Raw genomic sequence first — 17764 nt, 5'->3', positions numbered from 1 at the left:
TATATCTTGACTTTATCATACCTTGAGAATAGTAAGTGCTTTAGTTGTGACGCTTTGGCTCAGATTTTTACTATTGTATAAGTACCTTAAATTGCATGATCTTAACTTTTCTTAACTTCTTTGACTAGAGTGTCTTGATAATCCAATCTTGAGTGAGTTATGTGCCAGGTGTGTGTGAGGTTTTGTGTTATTTTGTGCATTGCATTTGATGTCTCGAACTTGCCCCGTGTGTTTGCAAAGCGAAATAGTAGTTTTATTCAGTCTTGGAAGTGATATAGGCATTTCTTTGTTGAGCCAACTATATGCTTTTACCTACCTAATTGTTATGTATCTTAGTTAACCCCGTTGAGCCTGTAATCTTGTTTCTTTGGCAACCACATTACAAGCTTTACCCATTTGTTTGAATTGACCATCTATTTGAACCTTTTACCTCTCGTGAGACCTTGAATTTGTTATGAACTTTGTAAAAGTTGAAGTGTGGGGTGGTTGGTTTGACTTTTGAATGGAACTATTAAAATAAAGAGAAAGGTGCACTATTTTGAAAAAGTAAGAGCCACTTGAATTTAATAAGAAAAGAAAAGAAAAATTAGATTCGTTGATAGTGGTGACTCTTGATGTACTTGTGTTTAAAGAAGTAGGAAGTTAATGTATATTGATGTGAGGGTGGAGTTATGGTTTGATATAAATGTGGGGTTTTGAACAATGCAATGTATGTATTAAGGTGATTAGGGAGGTGTAGTCACTCTTATATCCAAATGTATCCTACCCGTCCCGCAGCCTGCATTACAACCAAATAAAGTCCTACTTGATCCTTGACTGAATGAGCTCAATTAGTAGAGCAGTACACTACGGGCAAGCCTGGTACGTCTTTTGTGGCACATGAATGTTGTTTCTCAGAGTGAGCAAATTCTTTCTATCTTGAGTTCCTAATTGCTCTAAAATATTATTGCGTATGGAACTACTCTCTATTGTTGTATGAGGGCACTTGATTCATGAAGGAAAGGTGATGCTTGACCTCTGTGTTAGAGTAAGTGAGCGAGTTATAAATAATGTGTGGTGCTTTTGAGTAAAATTTTGAGGCTAGGATGTTATGGTATTGTACTTAATCTGTTTTAAATATTTCTGGTGTGATGAGTTATGAGTTATTGAAAAAGGTCGCGTCTATGTGAAGTATAGTTTGATTGCTCGAGGACGAGCAATGGTTTAATTGTGGGGTGTTTATGGTAGGCTATAATCTCGTATTTTAGCCACTTATTGTACTCTAATTAACTGCACTTTACTTGTGTTTGAGTTTTAATTGATAGTGTTTTGCACTTATTGTGTGTTTTATGCCTTGTAGAAGTGATTCCGAGCTATGTAGATGTTATGGAATGAATTCGAGCGATTGGATCTTTGAAGTCTGAGTAAAAGCCTAAGGGATTAAGCCAGGATTGTGTTTGGGGGTCTAGGACCAAGTCTGGATGTCAAAACACAAGATTTGAGCCGTACTTTGAGAAATTTGCACTAGTGCGGCGCAGGATGCGAGGCATAGTGCGACGCAGCAGTGTATTTTTGCTGCCTATTGAATTGTTGAGCTCTATGGATTTCCCCACTAACGCCCTGCATGGCGCGTTGCCCATGCGGCGCGCCTATGCAAGTTTTACAGAGTGAATGTCCTATTTCGGCTAGGAAAAAGTGATTTCGTTTGGACCAGACCCTACTTGATATAATTACATGGAAAACATTTATTTTTTGAACTTTTGACACATATTCGACCTAAGGAGTCTAAGGAGGAGTTGGAAAAACACGAGCACAAGGATTTCATCATTACTTCCTCACTCAATACTCGAGTTTGGATTGAATTTATGTTTTCCTTTACTTTAAACTTATTTGTGATGAATTGCTTTATATCTATAGAGTAGTTCTCTTTAGGTTTTGATGGATTTGGTGTATTGATGATTGTTTGTCGATTATTACTCTAGTTTTATGTATTGAAGCATTTTTGGATGATTTAATTATTGAATCTATATTTACTGGTTCATGTAATCGAGAGAGGCATAACTTGTGATATCTTTGCATTATATTGTTGGTTGAGTTCATTAATTCTTCTTAGTAATCGAAAGAGGATAGTTGAATCATTGATTAAACCTAGTTATGAGAATAATCGAAAGAAAGTTTCCTAATGACCAATCCACTAAGTATTCTTGCATATCTTCACGTGCTTAAATTGGTTCATCTCGTAAGGTTAAGACTTAATCGAGAGAGGAGTTTTTTCTGAACGTTTGAACTAATAATTAAGTGAATTCGAGAGACTCACTTGAACATTAGAAGTGAATTATCTAGAGTTAGATACCAAACAATTATCTTGCACCTATCCTATCAACTCCTATTTTCCCTCGGTGATAACCTTCTTTGTTTCGATTGTCTTTAGTCAATAGCTTTAGAGTCCTAGTTAATTTTTGTTAGAAATTATATAAATCTCAATTGTTGATCATATTGAATATCAATCAAGATAGGAACTACAACAATACTATTTAAATTCAATCCCTGTGGATACGATATTATACTATATGATATTTTACTAGCGAGCAAAATTTAAGTGTGTGTTTTGCGCTTGTCACTTAACCTCGATCAGGTTCACCTCTCCCTTTTGAAGTGTCTCCTCGTCCGCTTGATCGAACCAGTACTTGTATCAAGTAGAGGAGATTTTTAGTTGCAATTCATTGTTCAAATACATACATGAGACATGTAGGTAAGGGAGAAACCATAGGACACAATGGGGTTGTACAGTTGAGTCATGCCTGCAGGATACGGGATATGCGCTCCACATAATTTGACCTGCGGCCGCAGATGGGAACTCGCAGTCCGCACATTTGTGTTGTGCGGCCGTAGAAGGGAAGTGCGGTTCGCACAATTAGGATTACAACCGCACTTCCGAGCCCCAAATTTGTGAACTCTATGATGAGAGAGAAATGGTCAAACTGCGGCAGCAAGAGGATTTCTGCGGTTCGCACAATTTGCCTTGAGGCTACAACTTGGAGTCTTAAAAGTGAAGACTCTCTGATGACAGAGAAAAAAGCCTAATCTGTGGCTGCAAGAGAAAATCTGCAGTCCACACAATTTGACCCGCGACTGCAGATTCCTGCCTCACATAAGTGTCTAAAACATTCATATCTGCGGACCGCACAATTCAAGTGTGACCGCAGAATTCAAACCATTACGAACAAATAACTTTTTTTAGTCTAAGATGTTTTAATTTCTTGCATAAATAGGCATGACAACATTGTAAAAGCATGAAATTTCACTAACCCAGTCCCCTTAGAGCATGTATCAAGTTAACCGAGTTCAGATCTACCCCACATGGACACACAATGGAACTCTAATAACAGATGGCCTAAAAAGAACTAAAAAATTGACAAATTAAACTAACTTAAAAAATTAACATGAAATTGAGGCATACCAGATATAGTGAATGCACTGAGTGAGTAATCTAGGTGGCTGTGTGTGTGGATAGGGAAAATCTCCAAGAAACATTTGCAGAGTAATAGTGTTTTGTTCAAAGAGGGAAAAGTGTAAGATGAGGACCACTATTCTATTTATACCCAAAAATTTGAGAAGGGAGAAGAGACAAGTGCGGTCGCACATTTTCATGTGCGGTCTGCACCCTACCACCTGGGTGATTATTCTCAAAAACCAATATGCGGTCTGCACAGTTTTGGGTGCGGTCGCAGATCGACCTCTGCACTGACAAGATTAAAATTCAGAGAGTTGGTAGTTTTCATGTTTCAAATGTGCGGTCCGCAAGAGAAATGTACCGACGAAATGGTCATCTGCTATGGCACATAAAAATGTGTGGTCCGCACTCTCTTGAGCACTTAGCCATATTTTCGTCCACAATTCTTCTAAGTCACACTCACTCTTGTTGCACACTTCAAATTAAGTTAGAAAAAAAATAACATCTAACTACAAAAGAAAAAGGAAATGAAACATGAGTTGCCTCCCAAGAAGTGCCTGATTTAATATTTTGGCACGACGCAGAATACCCTCAAGTGAAATGAATGACTGCCACAACGTGGCTATCTCCAACCTTTCCCAAGTAGTGCTTCACCCGGTGACCAGTGACTCGGAATACTTCATTGTTTTTGTTCTTCAAGTCTAATGCACCAAAATGTGTCACACTCACAATGTCAAAAGGATCACCCCTTTGGATTTTAGCTTCTCGGGAAACATCCTCAACCTTGAGTTAAACAACAATACAAGATCGCCTACCTTGAACTCTTTGTTCCAAATATATTTGTCATAAAGTTATTTCATATTTTCTTTGTACAAGGACGAACTCGCATAAGCGTGGTACCGGAATTCATCCAATTCATTCAAATGTACAACCCTCAAGTTAGTGGCTACATACCAATCAAGATTCAACATTTTTAGAGCCCACATGGCCTTGTGCTATAGTTCCACCGGAAGATGACAAGATTTTCCGAACACCAACCGGTATGGAGACATTCTGATACGTATTTTGTAAGCCGTCCGATAAGCCCATACTGCATCATCAAGATTCTTGGACCAATCCGTCCGATTAGCATTCATCATTTTGGACAAAATACTCTTTATCTCCCGGTTGGAGACTTCCACTTGCCCACTAGCTTGTGGGTGATAGGGAGTCGTGACTTTGTGAGTAACACCATACTTTCTAAGTAAAGAGTCAAAAGTCTTGTTACAAAAAATGTGACCCCCCATCGCTTATAATTGCACGTGGAGTACCAAACCTTGTGAAAATATAATTCTTCAAGAAAGCCACCACACTTCTCGCCTCATTATTGGGTAAAGCAATGGCCTCAACCCATTTGGACACATAATCCATCGCGACCAAAATGTAGTTGTTTCCACAAGAACTCACAAAAGGGCCCATGAAGTCAATACCCCACACATCGAAAATATCAATCTCCAAAATGGTTGTGAGAGGCATTTCATTTTTATTTGAGATTTCATTGACCCGTTGACATTCATCACATCTTTTCACTAACTAACTAGTTTCTTTGTAAAGAGTAGGCCAATAGAAACCACAACTAAGCACTTTGGCCGTCGTTCTTACTCCACCATGATGATCACCATATGGCGAAGAATGACAAGCCCTAAGAATTTTACCTTGCTCTTCTTCCGGTACACATCTTCTAATCACCCCATCCGTACAAATTCAGAAAATGTATGGTTCATCCCAATAATAATCTTGACAATCCCGTTTGAGCTTCTTCCTTTGGCTTGAAGAGAACTCATCCGAAATGATTCCACACCCAAGAAAATTTACTAAATCTGTGAACCATGGCACCTATTTCATTGAAATTGCTAAGAGTTGCTCATCGGGGAAGGATTCATTAATTTCAAGGCCATCATACGTCCTCCCCTCTTCCTCCAAATGAGACAAGTGGTTCGCCACTTGGTTTTCACTACCCTTTTCTATCTTAGATGTCAATGTCAAATTCTTGTAACAAGAGCACCCATCTCATCAACCAAGCTTTGGAGTCCTTTTTGCTCATAAGATAACGAAGTGCCGCATGATCGATATGGACAATGACCTTTGCACCCATCAAGTACGAACGTAACTTCTCAATTGCAAATACAATAGCAAGGAGCTCTTTCTCCGTAATGATATAGTTGACTTGGGAACTATTAATATTCTTACTAGCATAGTAAACTGGATGAAAAGTTTTGTTGATGCGTTGCCCCAAAACATCCCCAACCGCTACGTCACTTGCATCACACATGAGTTCAAAAGGCACACTCCAATTTGGAGTGGTGATGATGGGAGTAGTTGTCAACTTGAGATTTAACAATTCAAAAGCTCTCATGAAATCATCATTGAGATGAAACTTAGCATCCTTCTCAAGAAGCTTGCACAACGGGTTCACAGCCTTAGAGAAGTCTTTGATGAAGCGCTGGTAAAAACCCGCGTGGCCAAAGAAACTCCGCATACCCGTCACCGAAGTTTGGGGTGGAATCTTAGAAATTATCTCAATTTTTGCCTTGTCAACTTCAATTTTATTCCTTGAGATTTTGTGGCCAAGAACAATACCTTCCTTGACCATGAAATGACATTTCTCCCAATTGAGCACCAAATTTGTTTCTTCACATCTAGCCAAAACTATGTCCAAATTTGCAAGAGAATCATCAAAAGATTCTCCAACCACCGAGAAGTCATCCATGAAAACTTCAAGGTATTCCTCCACCATGTCAGTGAAAATAGCCATCATACACCTTTGAAAAGTCGCCGGTGCATTGCACAATCCAAATGGCATCCGCTTGAAAGCAAAGTACCATAGGGATATGTAAATATTGTTTTCTCTTGATCTTCTGGAGCAATGAGAATTTTTTGTAGCCTGAGTACCCATCAAGAAAGCAATAGAAAGCACGATCGCTCAATCTATCGAGCATTTGATCTAAGAAAGGAAGTGAAACATGATCCTTCCTTGTGAATTTATTGAGCTTGCGATAGTCCATACATGCCCTCCAACCGGTCACTGTTCTTGTAGGAATCAACTCATTCTTGTCATTGGTGATCACCATCATTCCCCCCCTTCTTTGGGACACATTGAACCGGAGAAGTCCATGAACTATTAGAGATGGGGTAGACAACCCGGACATCCAACCACTTGATAATCTCTTTCTTGACAAGTTCTTGCATAGCCTCATTGAGTCTCCTTTGATGTTAAATATATGGTTTGGTTCCATCCTCCAACTTGATCTTATGCATGCAAAAGGCGGGGCTTATCCCCCGAATATCCGCCAAGGTCCACCCAATATCATTCTTCCTCTTTTATAGCACCGCCAATGTGGAATCTATCTGCACGTTAGTGAAACAAGAGGAAAGAATAATCGGTAAAGTCGAACAAGGAACAATAAATTCATACAAAAGATCCGGAGGAAATGGCTTCAACTCCAAGGTAGGATGCTCTTCAATAGAAGGCTTTATATGAGGAGTTGTCCTATTTTCAAGATCTAAAGACAATTTCCGAGGTGCATAGTTGTACGACCCCATTTGTTGCAAAGAGTTTAACACATTCCATGAAGCCATCCATTTCGTCATCATCAAAGTTGAGCAATACGGCCTCCAACATATCACCAACATTTATTGTAGCACTTGTTTTATCAACAATAGCATCGGTCACCAAGTCCACAAAAGAACACACCTCATTGCTATTCGGTTTCCGCAAGGACTTGCACTCATGGAATACTACTTTTTCACACCAACCCGGAAAGTGAGTTATTAGGCTTCAACATCACAAAGAGCCTTACCCGTAGCTAGGAAGTGTCTACCAATAATAATCGGCACTTCATAATAAACTTCACAATCTAGAATGAATAAATTTGCCGGAAGAATGAATTTATCAACACGAACCAAAACATCTCCAATCACTCCAAAGGGCCTCTTCACGATATGATCAGCCATTTTCAATCTCATAGAGATGGGTCTTGGTTTCCCAATTCCCAAAGTCTTGAAAACCGAATAGGCATAAAATTGATACTTTTCCCAAGATCACAAAGAGCTTTAGCAAATTCGGCACTTCCAATCGTTCAAGAAATCGTGAAAGCACAGGGATCCTCCAACTTAGGAACCATTTAATGCACAATTGCACTCACTTGATGAGTGACTTTGATGGTCTTAAACTTTGCATAACCGGGAATTTGTTCCAAGGCTTCAACTAATGGCACATTGATTGAGAGACTCTTCATCATTTGAATAAATTTCTTGAATTGATTCTCACCATTTTTCTTGGCAAGTCTTTGAGGGTATGGAGTTGGAGGCTTAGGCAATGTTGCCTTAGCCTTTTGCACTACAGGCTCCGGTATATCAATAATGTGTTCCCTAGACGGATTCACCTCCTCTTGAGTCTCTTATACACTATCATCAATATCAATCTGAACTTCATCATTATGTTGCACCACATTGTTTGATAGTGCCCCCTTAGGACGAGAATTTAAAGCTTGAGAGATTTGCCCCATTTGAACTTTGAGGTTGCATATTGATGTGTTGTGTGAGGAAAGTTGGGTATCCGAATCAGCATTCTCTTCCATCATTTTCTTGAAAATATTTTCAATATGCCCCATCTCATTGTTGGAGGAACTCGAACCATGGGACGGATAAAGAGCTGGGTTGCTTGGTTGTTGGTACATTGGGGGCCTTTGAAAACCCGACCCCCGGTTGCCTTGAATGTTGTTCCATCCGCCTTGATTGTTACCTCCCCAATTTCCTTGATTGTGTCCACTCCAATTTCCTTGATTGTTGTTGTTATGCCAATTCCCTTGATTGTTGCCTCCACTCCAATTTCCTTGATTGCTAGAATTCCAATTGCCTTGATTGTTTTGTGGTCGCCATTGTTGTTGGCTTGGGCCTTGGAAGTTGTTTCTTTTCCCTTGAAAATTATTCACATATTGTACTTCCTCTTCTTGTTCATTATAGGAATCATCGTGCTCAAAACTACCATCTTCTTGCACATAGTTCTCCACTCGAGTTTGCACTTGTGGACCCTTGGTCCTCCTCTTGTTCACCATCATGTCCACCAGAAGCGGATCCAGAATTTAAATCCTATGGGTTCAATTTTAATATTTTTAACATTGAACCCATTATATTTTTAAAGTTATGGGTTCGCATCTACTATTTTTGTAGTTTTAATGAAATTTTACATATAGATTTTTACTCAGCGTCGAAAGTTATGGGTTCAGTTGAACCCGTAAGTAGTACACTACATCCGCTTCTGATGTTCACTCCTTCCATAACATTGACTTGGTTAGGAGTTAGCACTTGGTTCAGTTGGGCCTTTTCTAGTTGAGTCATGGTAGTTGTCAACTCGGTAATGGCTTATCCATGGTCTTGCAATTCATTGTGAAGGTGGATCATATTCGGGTCATCTTGTCCCGGGATTTCCAAGCCTAAAATGTGTCCATCATCTCATCCAAAATCTCACACGCCTCCGAATAAGGCGTAGTCATAAAGTTCCCACCGACTAATTGATTCACTACACATTGGTTGGTCGTGTTAATCCCATGATAGAAGGTTTGTTGAATAATGTTTTCCGTCATATCGTTATTGGGATATTCCTTGACCATAGTTCTATAGCGCTCCTATATCTCGTTTAGTGGTTCATTCGGCTCTTTCTTGAATGCCAAGATCTCATCTCGAAGTGTAGCCATGTGTCCGGGAGAGAAAAACTTAGCAATGAAATTTTCTGCCAACTCATTTTAAGTGTGAATTGAATTGTTTGACAATCGTTCCAACCAATCTAATGCTTTCCCTATAGAGAGAAGGTAAAAATCCTTAGCCTCAATGCATCCTCGGAGATATTTGTTTGCTTTCTTCTCTAACAAGTATCCATAAACCCCTTCAAATATTTGTAAACATTTTGTGTTGGAGCACCGGTAAAGAATTCTTGTTGTTCAAGAAAAGTGAGCATCACATTGGTTATAGGAAGTTGCCCGCCATAATGCGGGGAGGGACTATTGCACTAGCATAACCTTTGTTGGGCAATATCGGATGTGGAGCCGCTCATGGTGGAGGTGGGGTTGGAGAGGGCACATTTTCATGAGGAAATCGGCTTCTTCGATTGGCCTGAGGTTCAAGAAGTACCTCACCAACTTGCCCATCCTCACCGTCCACATCCCCCAAAGGCATATTACCGAGATCATTGTTCGCCGCCATGGTTATACCTAAAAGTTCTCGCAGAAGTTAGTAACACAGAAGAAAAAGAAGATATTCCAAAAACAAACACAAATATATAGCTAACATCGTCTTAACTCCCTGGCAACGGCGCCAAAAATTGATTCATGTCTAATCCGCACTCAATAGTGAGTGAAAATGATCATTGGAAGAATAGTACCCAACAAGAGTCGGGGTCGATTACCACAGAGAATTACAATGGGTGTTAGGAGTATACACTTAACGAAAGAGAATGGAATAACTAAATTGCACTTCCACAAAAGTTTTTGATTTCTAATCCTAATTTTACTCTAGCAATTATAAGGTAAGAAAATAAACTAGAAGCGAATGATTGTTTTTGGTGTTTTTCCAAATAATTAAAAAGCCTAAGGATGTGACCATAACCTAAGTGTTCGTCTAATAAGTTAATGTAACGACCCAACTTGTTATTTTAATAATTTACGCCACATTCAGCTACTTAAGGTCCCGAGCAATTTCGTAATGCGTATTATGACTTACATGTGCGGTCATTTGATTTTTGGAAGATTCAAAATTAAATTGAAAGAACAATTCTCATTTTTGAAGCTTAAATGAAAAGAGTTGACCGGAGTTTGACTTTTGCGAAAACAACTCCGGAATAAAATTTTGATGATTTCAATAGCTTCGTATGGTGACTTCGGATTTAGGAGTGTGTTCGGATATTTATTTTGAGGTTCGTAGCTAAATTAGGCTTGAAATGACGAAAATAGGAAGTTAAATTTGGAGGTTTGACCGGGGAGTAGAGATCGAAATCCGATTCTGGAAATATGAAAAGCTCTGTTATTCCATTTATGACTTGTGTGCAAAATTTAAGGTCATTCGGACTTGATTTGATAGTTTTCGAGATCGAATATAGAAGTTGGAATTTCTTAGTTTCATTAGGCTTGAATTGGAGTGTGAATCATGCTTTTAACGAAGTTTGATGTGATTTGAGACCTCGACTAAGTTCGTATGATGTTTTAGGACTTGTTGGTATATTTGGTTGGGGTCCCGGGGACCTCGGGTGTGTTTCGGATCATTTTGGGCTACTTTGGATGCTGATTTTCTGATGTCTAGTGTTGTTCTTCGCATTCGCAAGGAGCCTCTCATGTTCGCTGTCAAGACCCAATTCCATCATAGGCCATGATGGAGCCCAACACCATTGTTGGGCAAGCCAACGCTGATCAAACTAATGGTATCCCATTTAAATAAATTACTAAGTGGATAACATTTCCTCATTTGTTAAAAAGATTTAGAAATTTGCAAACGTGACATAATTAAAAGGAAACAAATAAGTACTAATCGTAATCATGTAAACAAATCAAAAATCATAAGTCTACTAGTGTGTGTACCAAGACCTGGTATCACAAGTATGTCGGCAATCTAGTAAAATATATGAAAGAGTACTAGCCTACTGTCTGAAAGGAAATAGACAGAAAAAAATAAAGCATGAGAGAGACTCCAGCTACTGCAGAACGGTTCAGAAGTGCAGCTCACCGTAAAGTCTCAAGATGGGGATTAGAACTGTGCTCCAGACTGGTAACCAGATGCACCTGCCTCAGATCTTGTACATTTAAGTACAGAAGTGTAGCATGAGTACATAAATAATATGTACCCAGTAAGTATCTAGTCTAACCTCGAAGAAGTAGTGACGAGAGGTCGACTCCGACACTTACTAGGGCCAATAACATGATAATATGAAATTCTAATTAAGCATAATATACAACAATAAGACTCAGAACAAGAAATAACTAAACAAGTCTTCACCATCTTTAAGAGCTTAAATCACTTCCTTCTTTTAAAACATATGATCACACAAAACAATGACTTTGTACCAAATATGAAAGAAATTTCGAGTACTATTATCACACACGAATACCACCGAGAAAGTTCGGCCCAATCCAACATAAATGTAAATTGTGCACTGCCGAGGGTCGAATTGCGCGAACCATAGATGCATCTATTACCCTGCTTGTGAATCATACATGCGACGCGGTCAAATATAAATTTATCAATAAATCATAACCCTTTCTTGATTCTTTTCAAAATAAAGACAATTCCGCTTGAAGCTTTTAAATCCTTAAAAATCCTCGACTTAGTTCCATTTGATACAGTTAACAAATATAATCAAATAACAGTGTCCACAAGCATGGCGTAAACCTAACACTACCCAAACATAAATAGGAATAGTAGCTATATACAGACTCTCGTTACTTCGTGCGTACGTAGCCCCCCCCCCCCCCCCGGCAAATAACAACACATATTCATTAAGTTTACCTATGGGGTGAGTTCCTTCTTACAAGATTAGAAAAGAGACTTACCTCGTCTCAAAGCTTACTTCCCAATTCAAGAATGCGCTCAAACCTCTAAATTTGATGCCAAACGACTCAGAACTAGCCAAACATTATATAAATCAATCAATCTATGCTCAATAGTTCATATCTCCACTATTAAAGTGATTACCCAATCCAAATTGCAAGATTCTTAAAATTCTCCCACAGGCCCACATGCTCGGATTCCGAAATTGTTTTGAAGAAAGTTGTTACCCATAACCTTAGGAACATAATATATATTTTTCTCTAGGTTTCATAATCATTTTCGTCGTAAAATCTCATTTTTATTAAACCTTTTGTTTTTCACCTAAACCCATGATTTTTACTAATTTTCATGTGGAAATCTACCCATAATATATGTACTAAACTCATATTTAATAGAAATTACTTACCTCACAAAGTTAAGTCGAAATCCCCTCCTTAGATGCTCTCAAATCGCCCAAGAGTGGAAGAGAATATGATAAAAATGGCCCTAACCGGTAATAAATGAGGCTCACTACCTCCAGCGGTTTCCGCACCTGCGGTCATAGGGCCGCATCTGCGATCCCGCACCTGCGGCAAGACCTTCGCAGGTGCGCCTTTTCCTCGCCTGGCCGGGCTTCGCATCTGCAGACACCAGGAGCCATATCTACGAGCCCTTTCCGCTCCTGCGAAAGCAGTGCCCGCACCTGTGGTCACGCAAGTGCGTAAATTCCTCCGCACCTGCGGTGCCTGGGCTTACTTCGCATTTCCGCTTCTGCGGCTCATGGCTCACACATGCGGCTGGCCATGCGCAGGTGCGGTTATGACAGAACTGGAGCTTCAGCAGCCGCTCCCAACTTCTAACTTAGTCTGAACTCGAACTCTCGGAATTCCCGAAACAACATTAAATCTAAGAATCACACCCCAAAACCAATTGAATCAAACTTAAGAACTTCAAGTTCTTCAATTTACTTCCAATGCGCCAAAACTTACTTAAACTACTCGGAATGACACCAAATTTTGCGTGCAAGTCTTAAATGACATTACGGAACTATTCTCACTCTCAAAATTCCGTTTGGACCTCGATATCACCAAAACCCACTCCAAACCAAATTTAAAAAACTTTTAAAACCTTCAAGAACCAACTTTCACTAATAGGCACTGAAACGCTCCCGGTTCATCCAAAACCCGATCCGAACATACACCCAAGTCTGAAATCATCATACGAACCTATTGGAACCGTCAAATACCGAATTCTATGTCGTTTACTCAAAATATTGACCGAAGTCAAACTTGGCCTTTTAAGCCAACCTTAAGGAACCAAGATTTTTGATTTCAACACGAACCCTTCCAAATCCCGAACTAACCATCCTCGCAAGTCATAAAACAGTAAAAGCATGTACAGAAAGTCTTATTTAGGGGAATGGGGTTCTAGAAAGAAAAACGACTGGTCGGGTCGTTACATTCTCCATCTCTTAAACAAATATTCGTCCTCGAACAGGTTTAGAATCATACCTGAAGTGCTGAATAAGTGTGGATATCTGCTCCGCATGTCCTCCTCGGACTCCCTAGTCACCTCCTCGACTGGTTGGCCCCTCCACTGGACCTTTGCCACGAAAATCCTCTTGGATCTCAACTGGCGATCATGTTTAGCAACAATGGCAACCGGCTCCTCCTCATAACCCAAGCTCTCATCTAGCTGAATAGTGCTGAAGTCTAACACATGTGACAAGTCGGCATGATACCTCCGGAGCATAGACACGTGAAAAACCTGATGAACCCCTGATAGGCTGGGAGGTAAAGCAAGCACATAAGCAACCTCCCCAACTCACCTCAACACCTCGAATGTTCCTATAAACCTGGGGCTCAACTTGCCCTTCTTCCCCAATCTCATAATACCCTTCATCGGCGAAACCTTCAAGAGAACTTTTTAACCCACCATAAAAGATAAATCACGCGCTTTCTTATCCACGTAACTCTTCTGTCTGGACTGTGCTGTGCGAAATCGCTCCTGAATCAACTTTACCTTTTCCAAGGCATCCTTCACCAAATAAGTACCATATAACTTAGCCTCGCCGGGCTCAAACCACCCGATAGGGGAACGACATCGCTTACCATATAAAGCCTCAAATGGAGCCATCTCGATGCTGGATTGATAACTGTTGTTGTAAGGAAACTCAGCCAAAGGAAATATTTGATCCCACTGTCCCCCAAAGTCAATCACACATGCTTGGAGCATGTCCTCCAAGATCTGGACTGTCCGCTTTGACTGCCCGTCGGTCTGTGGATGGAACGGAGTGTTGAGCTCGACACGAGTCCCCAACTCACTCTGTACGGCTGTCCAGAAATACGAAGTGAACTGAGGGCCTCTGTCTGATATGATGGAAATCGGCACACCGTGCAACCGAACTATCTCCCGAATATAAATCTGGGCCAACCTCTCTGAAGTATAAGTAGTTGCAACTAGAATGAAGTGTGCTGACTTGGTCAACCTGTCAGTAATGACCCAAACTGCATCGAACTTCTGCAAGGTCTGCGGCAACCCAACTACGAAGTCCATAGTAATGCCCTACCATTTCCACTTCGGTATAGTCATCTGCTGGAGCAGGCCACCTAGCCTCTAGTGCTCAAACTTAACCTGCTATCAATTTAGTCACCTAACTATATACTCAACTATGTCTTTCTTCATCCACTGCCACCAATAATGTTGTCTCAGGTCCCGATACATCTTCGTAGCACCTGGATGAATAGAATACCGAGAACTGTGCGCCTCTTACAGAATCCTCTCCCTCAAGCCATTTACATCAGGAATACATAGACGACCCTGGAGTTGCAGGACACCATCCTCGCCAATAGAAACCTCCTTGGCACCACCTTGTAGTACCATCTCTCTGAGAGATGCCAAATGCAGATCATCAAACTGTCGAGCCTTTACCTGCTCCAATAGTGAAGTTTGGGCAACAACACATGCAAGAACTCGGCTGGGCTTTGAAATATCCAACCTCACAAGTCTGTTAGCCAAGGACTGAATGTCCAAAGCTAGTGGCCTCTCCTCTGCAGAAATGAATGCCAAGCTACCCATGCTCTCTGCCTTCCTGCTCAAGGCATCCGCGACTACATTCGCCTTGCCCGGATGATAAAGAATAGTGATGTCGTAGTCCTTCAGTAACTTAAGCCATCTGCGCTGCCTCAAATTGAGATCCATTTACTTGAAGAAGTGCTGCAAACTGCGGTGATCAGTGTAAACCTCACAAGGCACCCCATATAGGTAGTGCCTCCAGATCTTAAGAGCATGAACAATCGCGGCCAACTCTAAATCGTGCACAGGATAATTCTTCTCAAGGAGCTTCAGCTGACGTGAAGCATATGCAATAACTCACCCTTCCTGCATCAATACAGAACCCAAGCCAACGCGTGAGGCGTCGCAATACACAGTATACATCCCCGAACTGGAAGGCAACACTAGAACCATTGCTGTAGTCAAAGCTGTCTTGAGCTTCTGAAAGCTCGCCTCACAATCGTCGGTCCAACGGAACGGAGCACCCTTCTGGGTCAATTTAGTCAAAGGTGCTGCGATGGATGAGAAACACCCCACAAATCAGCGATAATAACCTGCTAGCCCCAGGAAACTCTTGATCTCAGTCGCCGAAGTAGGACGAGGCCAACTCTAAACCGCCTCAATCTTCTTGGGATCCACCTTAATACCCTCGCCTGATACCACATGCCCCAAGAATGCCACAGAATCTAACCAAAACTCACATTTGGAGAACTTAACATATAGCTTCTAGTCCCTCAAGGTCTGAAGCACCACTCTCAAATGTTACTCGTTCTCCTCCATGCTACGTGAGTAAATCAAGATGTCATCAATGAAGACAATAACAAAGGAATCGATATAAGGCATGAACACCCTATTCATCAAATCCATAAATGTCGTTGGAATATTAGTCAAGCCGAATGACATCACTAGAAACTCATAATGGCCATATCTAGTATGGAAGGCAGTCTTCGGAACATCTGAGTCCCGAATCTTCAACTGATGGTATCCCGATCTCAAGTCGATCTTAGAAAACACCCTAGCACCCTGCAACTGGTAAAACAAATCATGAATACGTGGCAAGGGGTACTTGTTCTTAATGGTACTTTGTTCAACTAGCGGTAATCAATACACATCTACATAGTCCCATCCTTCTTCTTCACAAATAATATTGGTGCACCCCAAGGTGATACACTCGGCCTGACGAACGCCTTTGCTAGCAACTCCTCAAGTTGTTCCTTCAACTCCTTTAACTTTTTCGGAGCCATACGATACGGTGGGATAGATATAGGCTAAGTGCTTGAAGCCAAGTCTATACAGAAATCAATGTCACGATCTGGCGGCATGCCTGGAAGGTCCGAAGGAAACACATCGGCAAACTCCCGAAATAATGGCACCGAATCAATGGTCGGAGACTCTACGGTGGTATCCCGAACATAGGCTAGATAAGCCAAACAACCCTTCTTGACCATATGTCGAGCCTTCAAAAAAGAGATAACTCGACTAGATGTACTAACAGATGAACCCTTCCACTCCAAGCTAAGAAACTTTGGCGTTGTTAAGGTAACAGTCTTGACATGGAAATCAAGGATGGCATGATATGGGGATAACCAGTCCATGCCCAGTATGACCTCAAAGTCGGTCATATCAAGTAATAGAAGGTCTGCTCTAGTCTCGTAACCACAGAATGTGACCACACAGGACCGATAGATCCGATCCACAACCATAGAGTCTCCCATATGAGTGGACACATAAACAGGAGTACCCAAGGACTCACGAGGAATATCCAGGAAATGAGCAAACAGAGATGATACATATGAATAGGTATACCATGGATCAAATAATACTGAAGCATCCCTACCGCAGACAGAAATAATATCCGTGATCACGACTTCTGAGGCCACTGCATCTAGTCTGGACAGAAAAGCATAGAATCTAGCTGGAGCGCCGGCTGGATGGCCTCCACCTGGCTGAACAATAGCTGGCTGACCTCCCCCTACCTGGCCTCCACCTCTAGGATGGCCCCTACCCGCCTGTCCCCCCACCTCTGGGCAGTCGGACGACTGGTGCTAGAATCATGGGCTGATGACCCTACTGTACTACCTTGCCCTAAAGTCTGAGACAAGTTCTCTTCATGTGACCCGAATCTCCACACTCGTAGCAACCTCTCGGTACCATAGACTGTTGCCCCGAATTCTGACCCTGATGGCCTGAATACCCACTAGAAGAACCCTGAATGGCTGGTGGGCGGTATGAACTCCCTGGCATGGCGCTAAAATAGGCAATGGAAGAACCCTGATGAGCTGGTGGGCGATAAGAACTATCTGGCATAGCACTAAAATAGGGTCACACCGGAGCACTCCGAGGAGGTGGTGGTGCTGGATATGTGGGCCAGCTAGGCTGATCCCTCCCAAACTGCCCTCTGCCCCTGGCCGGGGAACCTCTAAATTCTCTAGAGAATCGGGCCTTCTTGTCCTATTGTATCTGCTCTCTACCCCTATGGCGGTAGCCCTTAATACTCTGAGCAATCTCCACTACTAGCTGATAGCCACTACCCATCTCAACCTCCCGAGCCATACTAGCCCGAATACTGGGGTGTAACCCCGCAATAAATCTCTGCACTCTCTCTACGTCGGTAGGAAGTATCATAAGTGCATGGCAAGATAACTCAGAGAATCTCTCCTCATAATTGGTCACTGACATCTGAACCTGCTCGAGCTACTCAAACTGACCTCGCAACTCTTCTGT

The 17764-nt window shown here is 41.4% G+C and overlaps 1 protein-coding gene across 1 annotated transcript; it reads right to left on the bottom strand.

The window, feature by feature from the left end:
- Window positions 1-14755: 14755 nt before the first annotated feature.
- Window positions 14756-17347, bottom strand: LOC138910170 (uncharacterized). Its single transcript, XM_070201392.1, has 3 exons — window positions 17192-17347; window positions 16534-17085; window positions 14756-14917 (listed from the first exon to the last, which is right to left on the bottom strand). Exons 1-3 carry the CDS (start codon window positions 17345-17347, stop codon window positions 14756-14758), a joined length of 870 nt encoding a protein of 289 aa, XP_070057493.1.
- Window positions 17348-17764: the final 417 nt, after the last annotated feature.

Source organism: Nicotiana tomentosiformis, chromosome 4 (assembly GCF_000390325.3).
Source record: "Nicotiana tomentosiformis chromosome 4, ASM39032v3, whole genome shotgun sequence".
Taxonomy (NCBI): domain Eukaryota; kingdom Viridiplantae; phylum Streptophyta; class Magnoliopsida; order Solanales; family Solanaceae; genus Nicotiana; species Nicotiana tomentosiformis.
The sequence above is the reverse complement of the archived record's forward strand: the minus strand, read 5'-3'. Positions and strand labels throughout refer to the sequence as shown.

Bases quoted from the DNA above. Each gene is read 5' to 3' on its own strand.
- LOC138910170 (XM_070201392.1), bottom strand. From the start codon at position 17,347: ATGCCAGATAGTTCTTATCGCCCACCAGCTCATCAGGGTTCTTCCATT. The intron at 17,086-17,191 runs GTACCGAGAGGT...CCATGATTCTAG, and splicing joins ATTCGGGGCAACAGTCTATG to CACCAGTCGTCCGACTGCCC. The intron at 14,918-16,533 runs GTTAGTACATCT...CTATTGGAGCAG, and splicing joins TGGAGTGGAAGGGTTCATCT to GTAAAGGCTCGACAGTTTGA.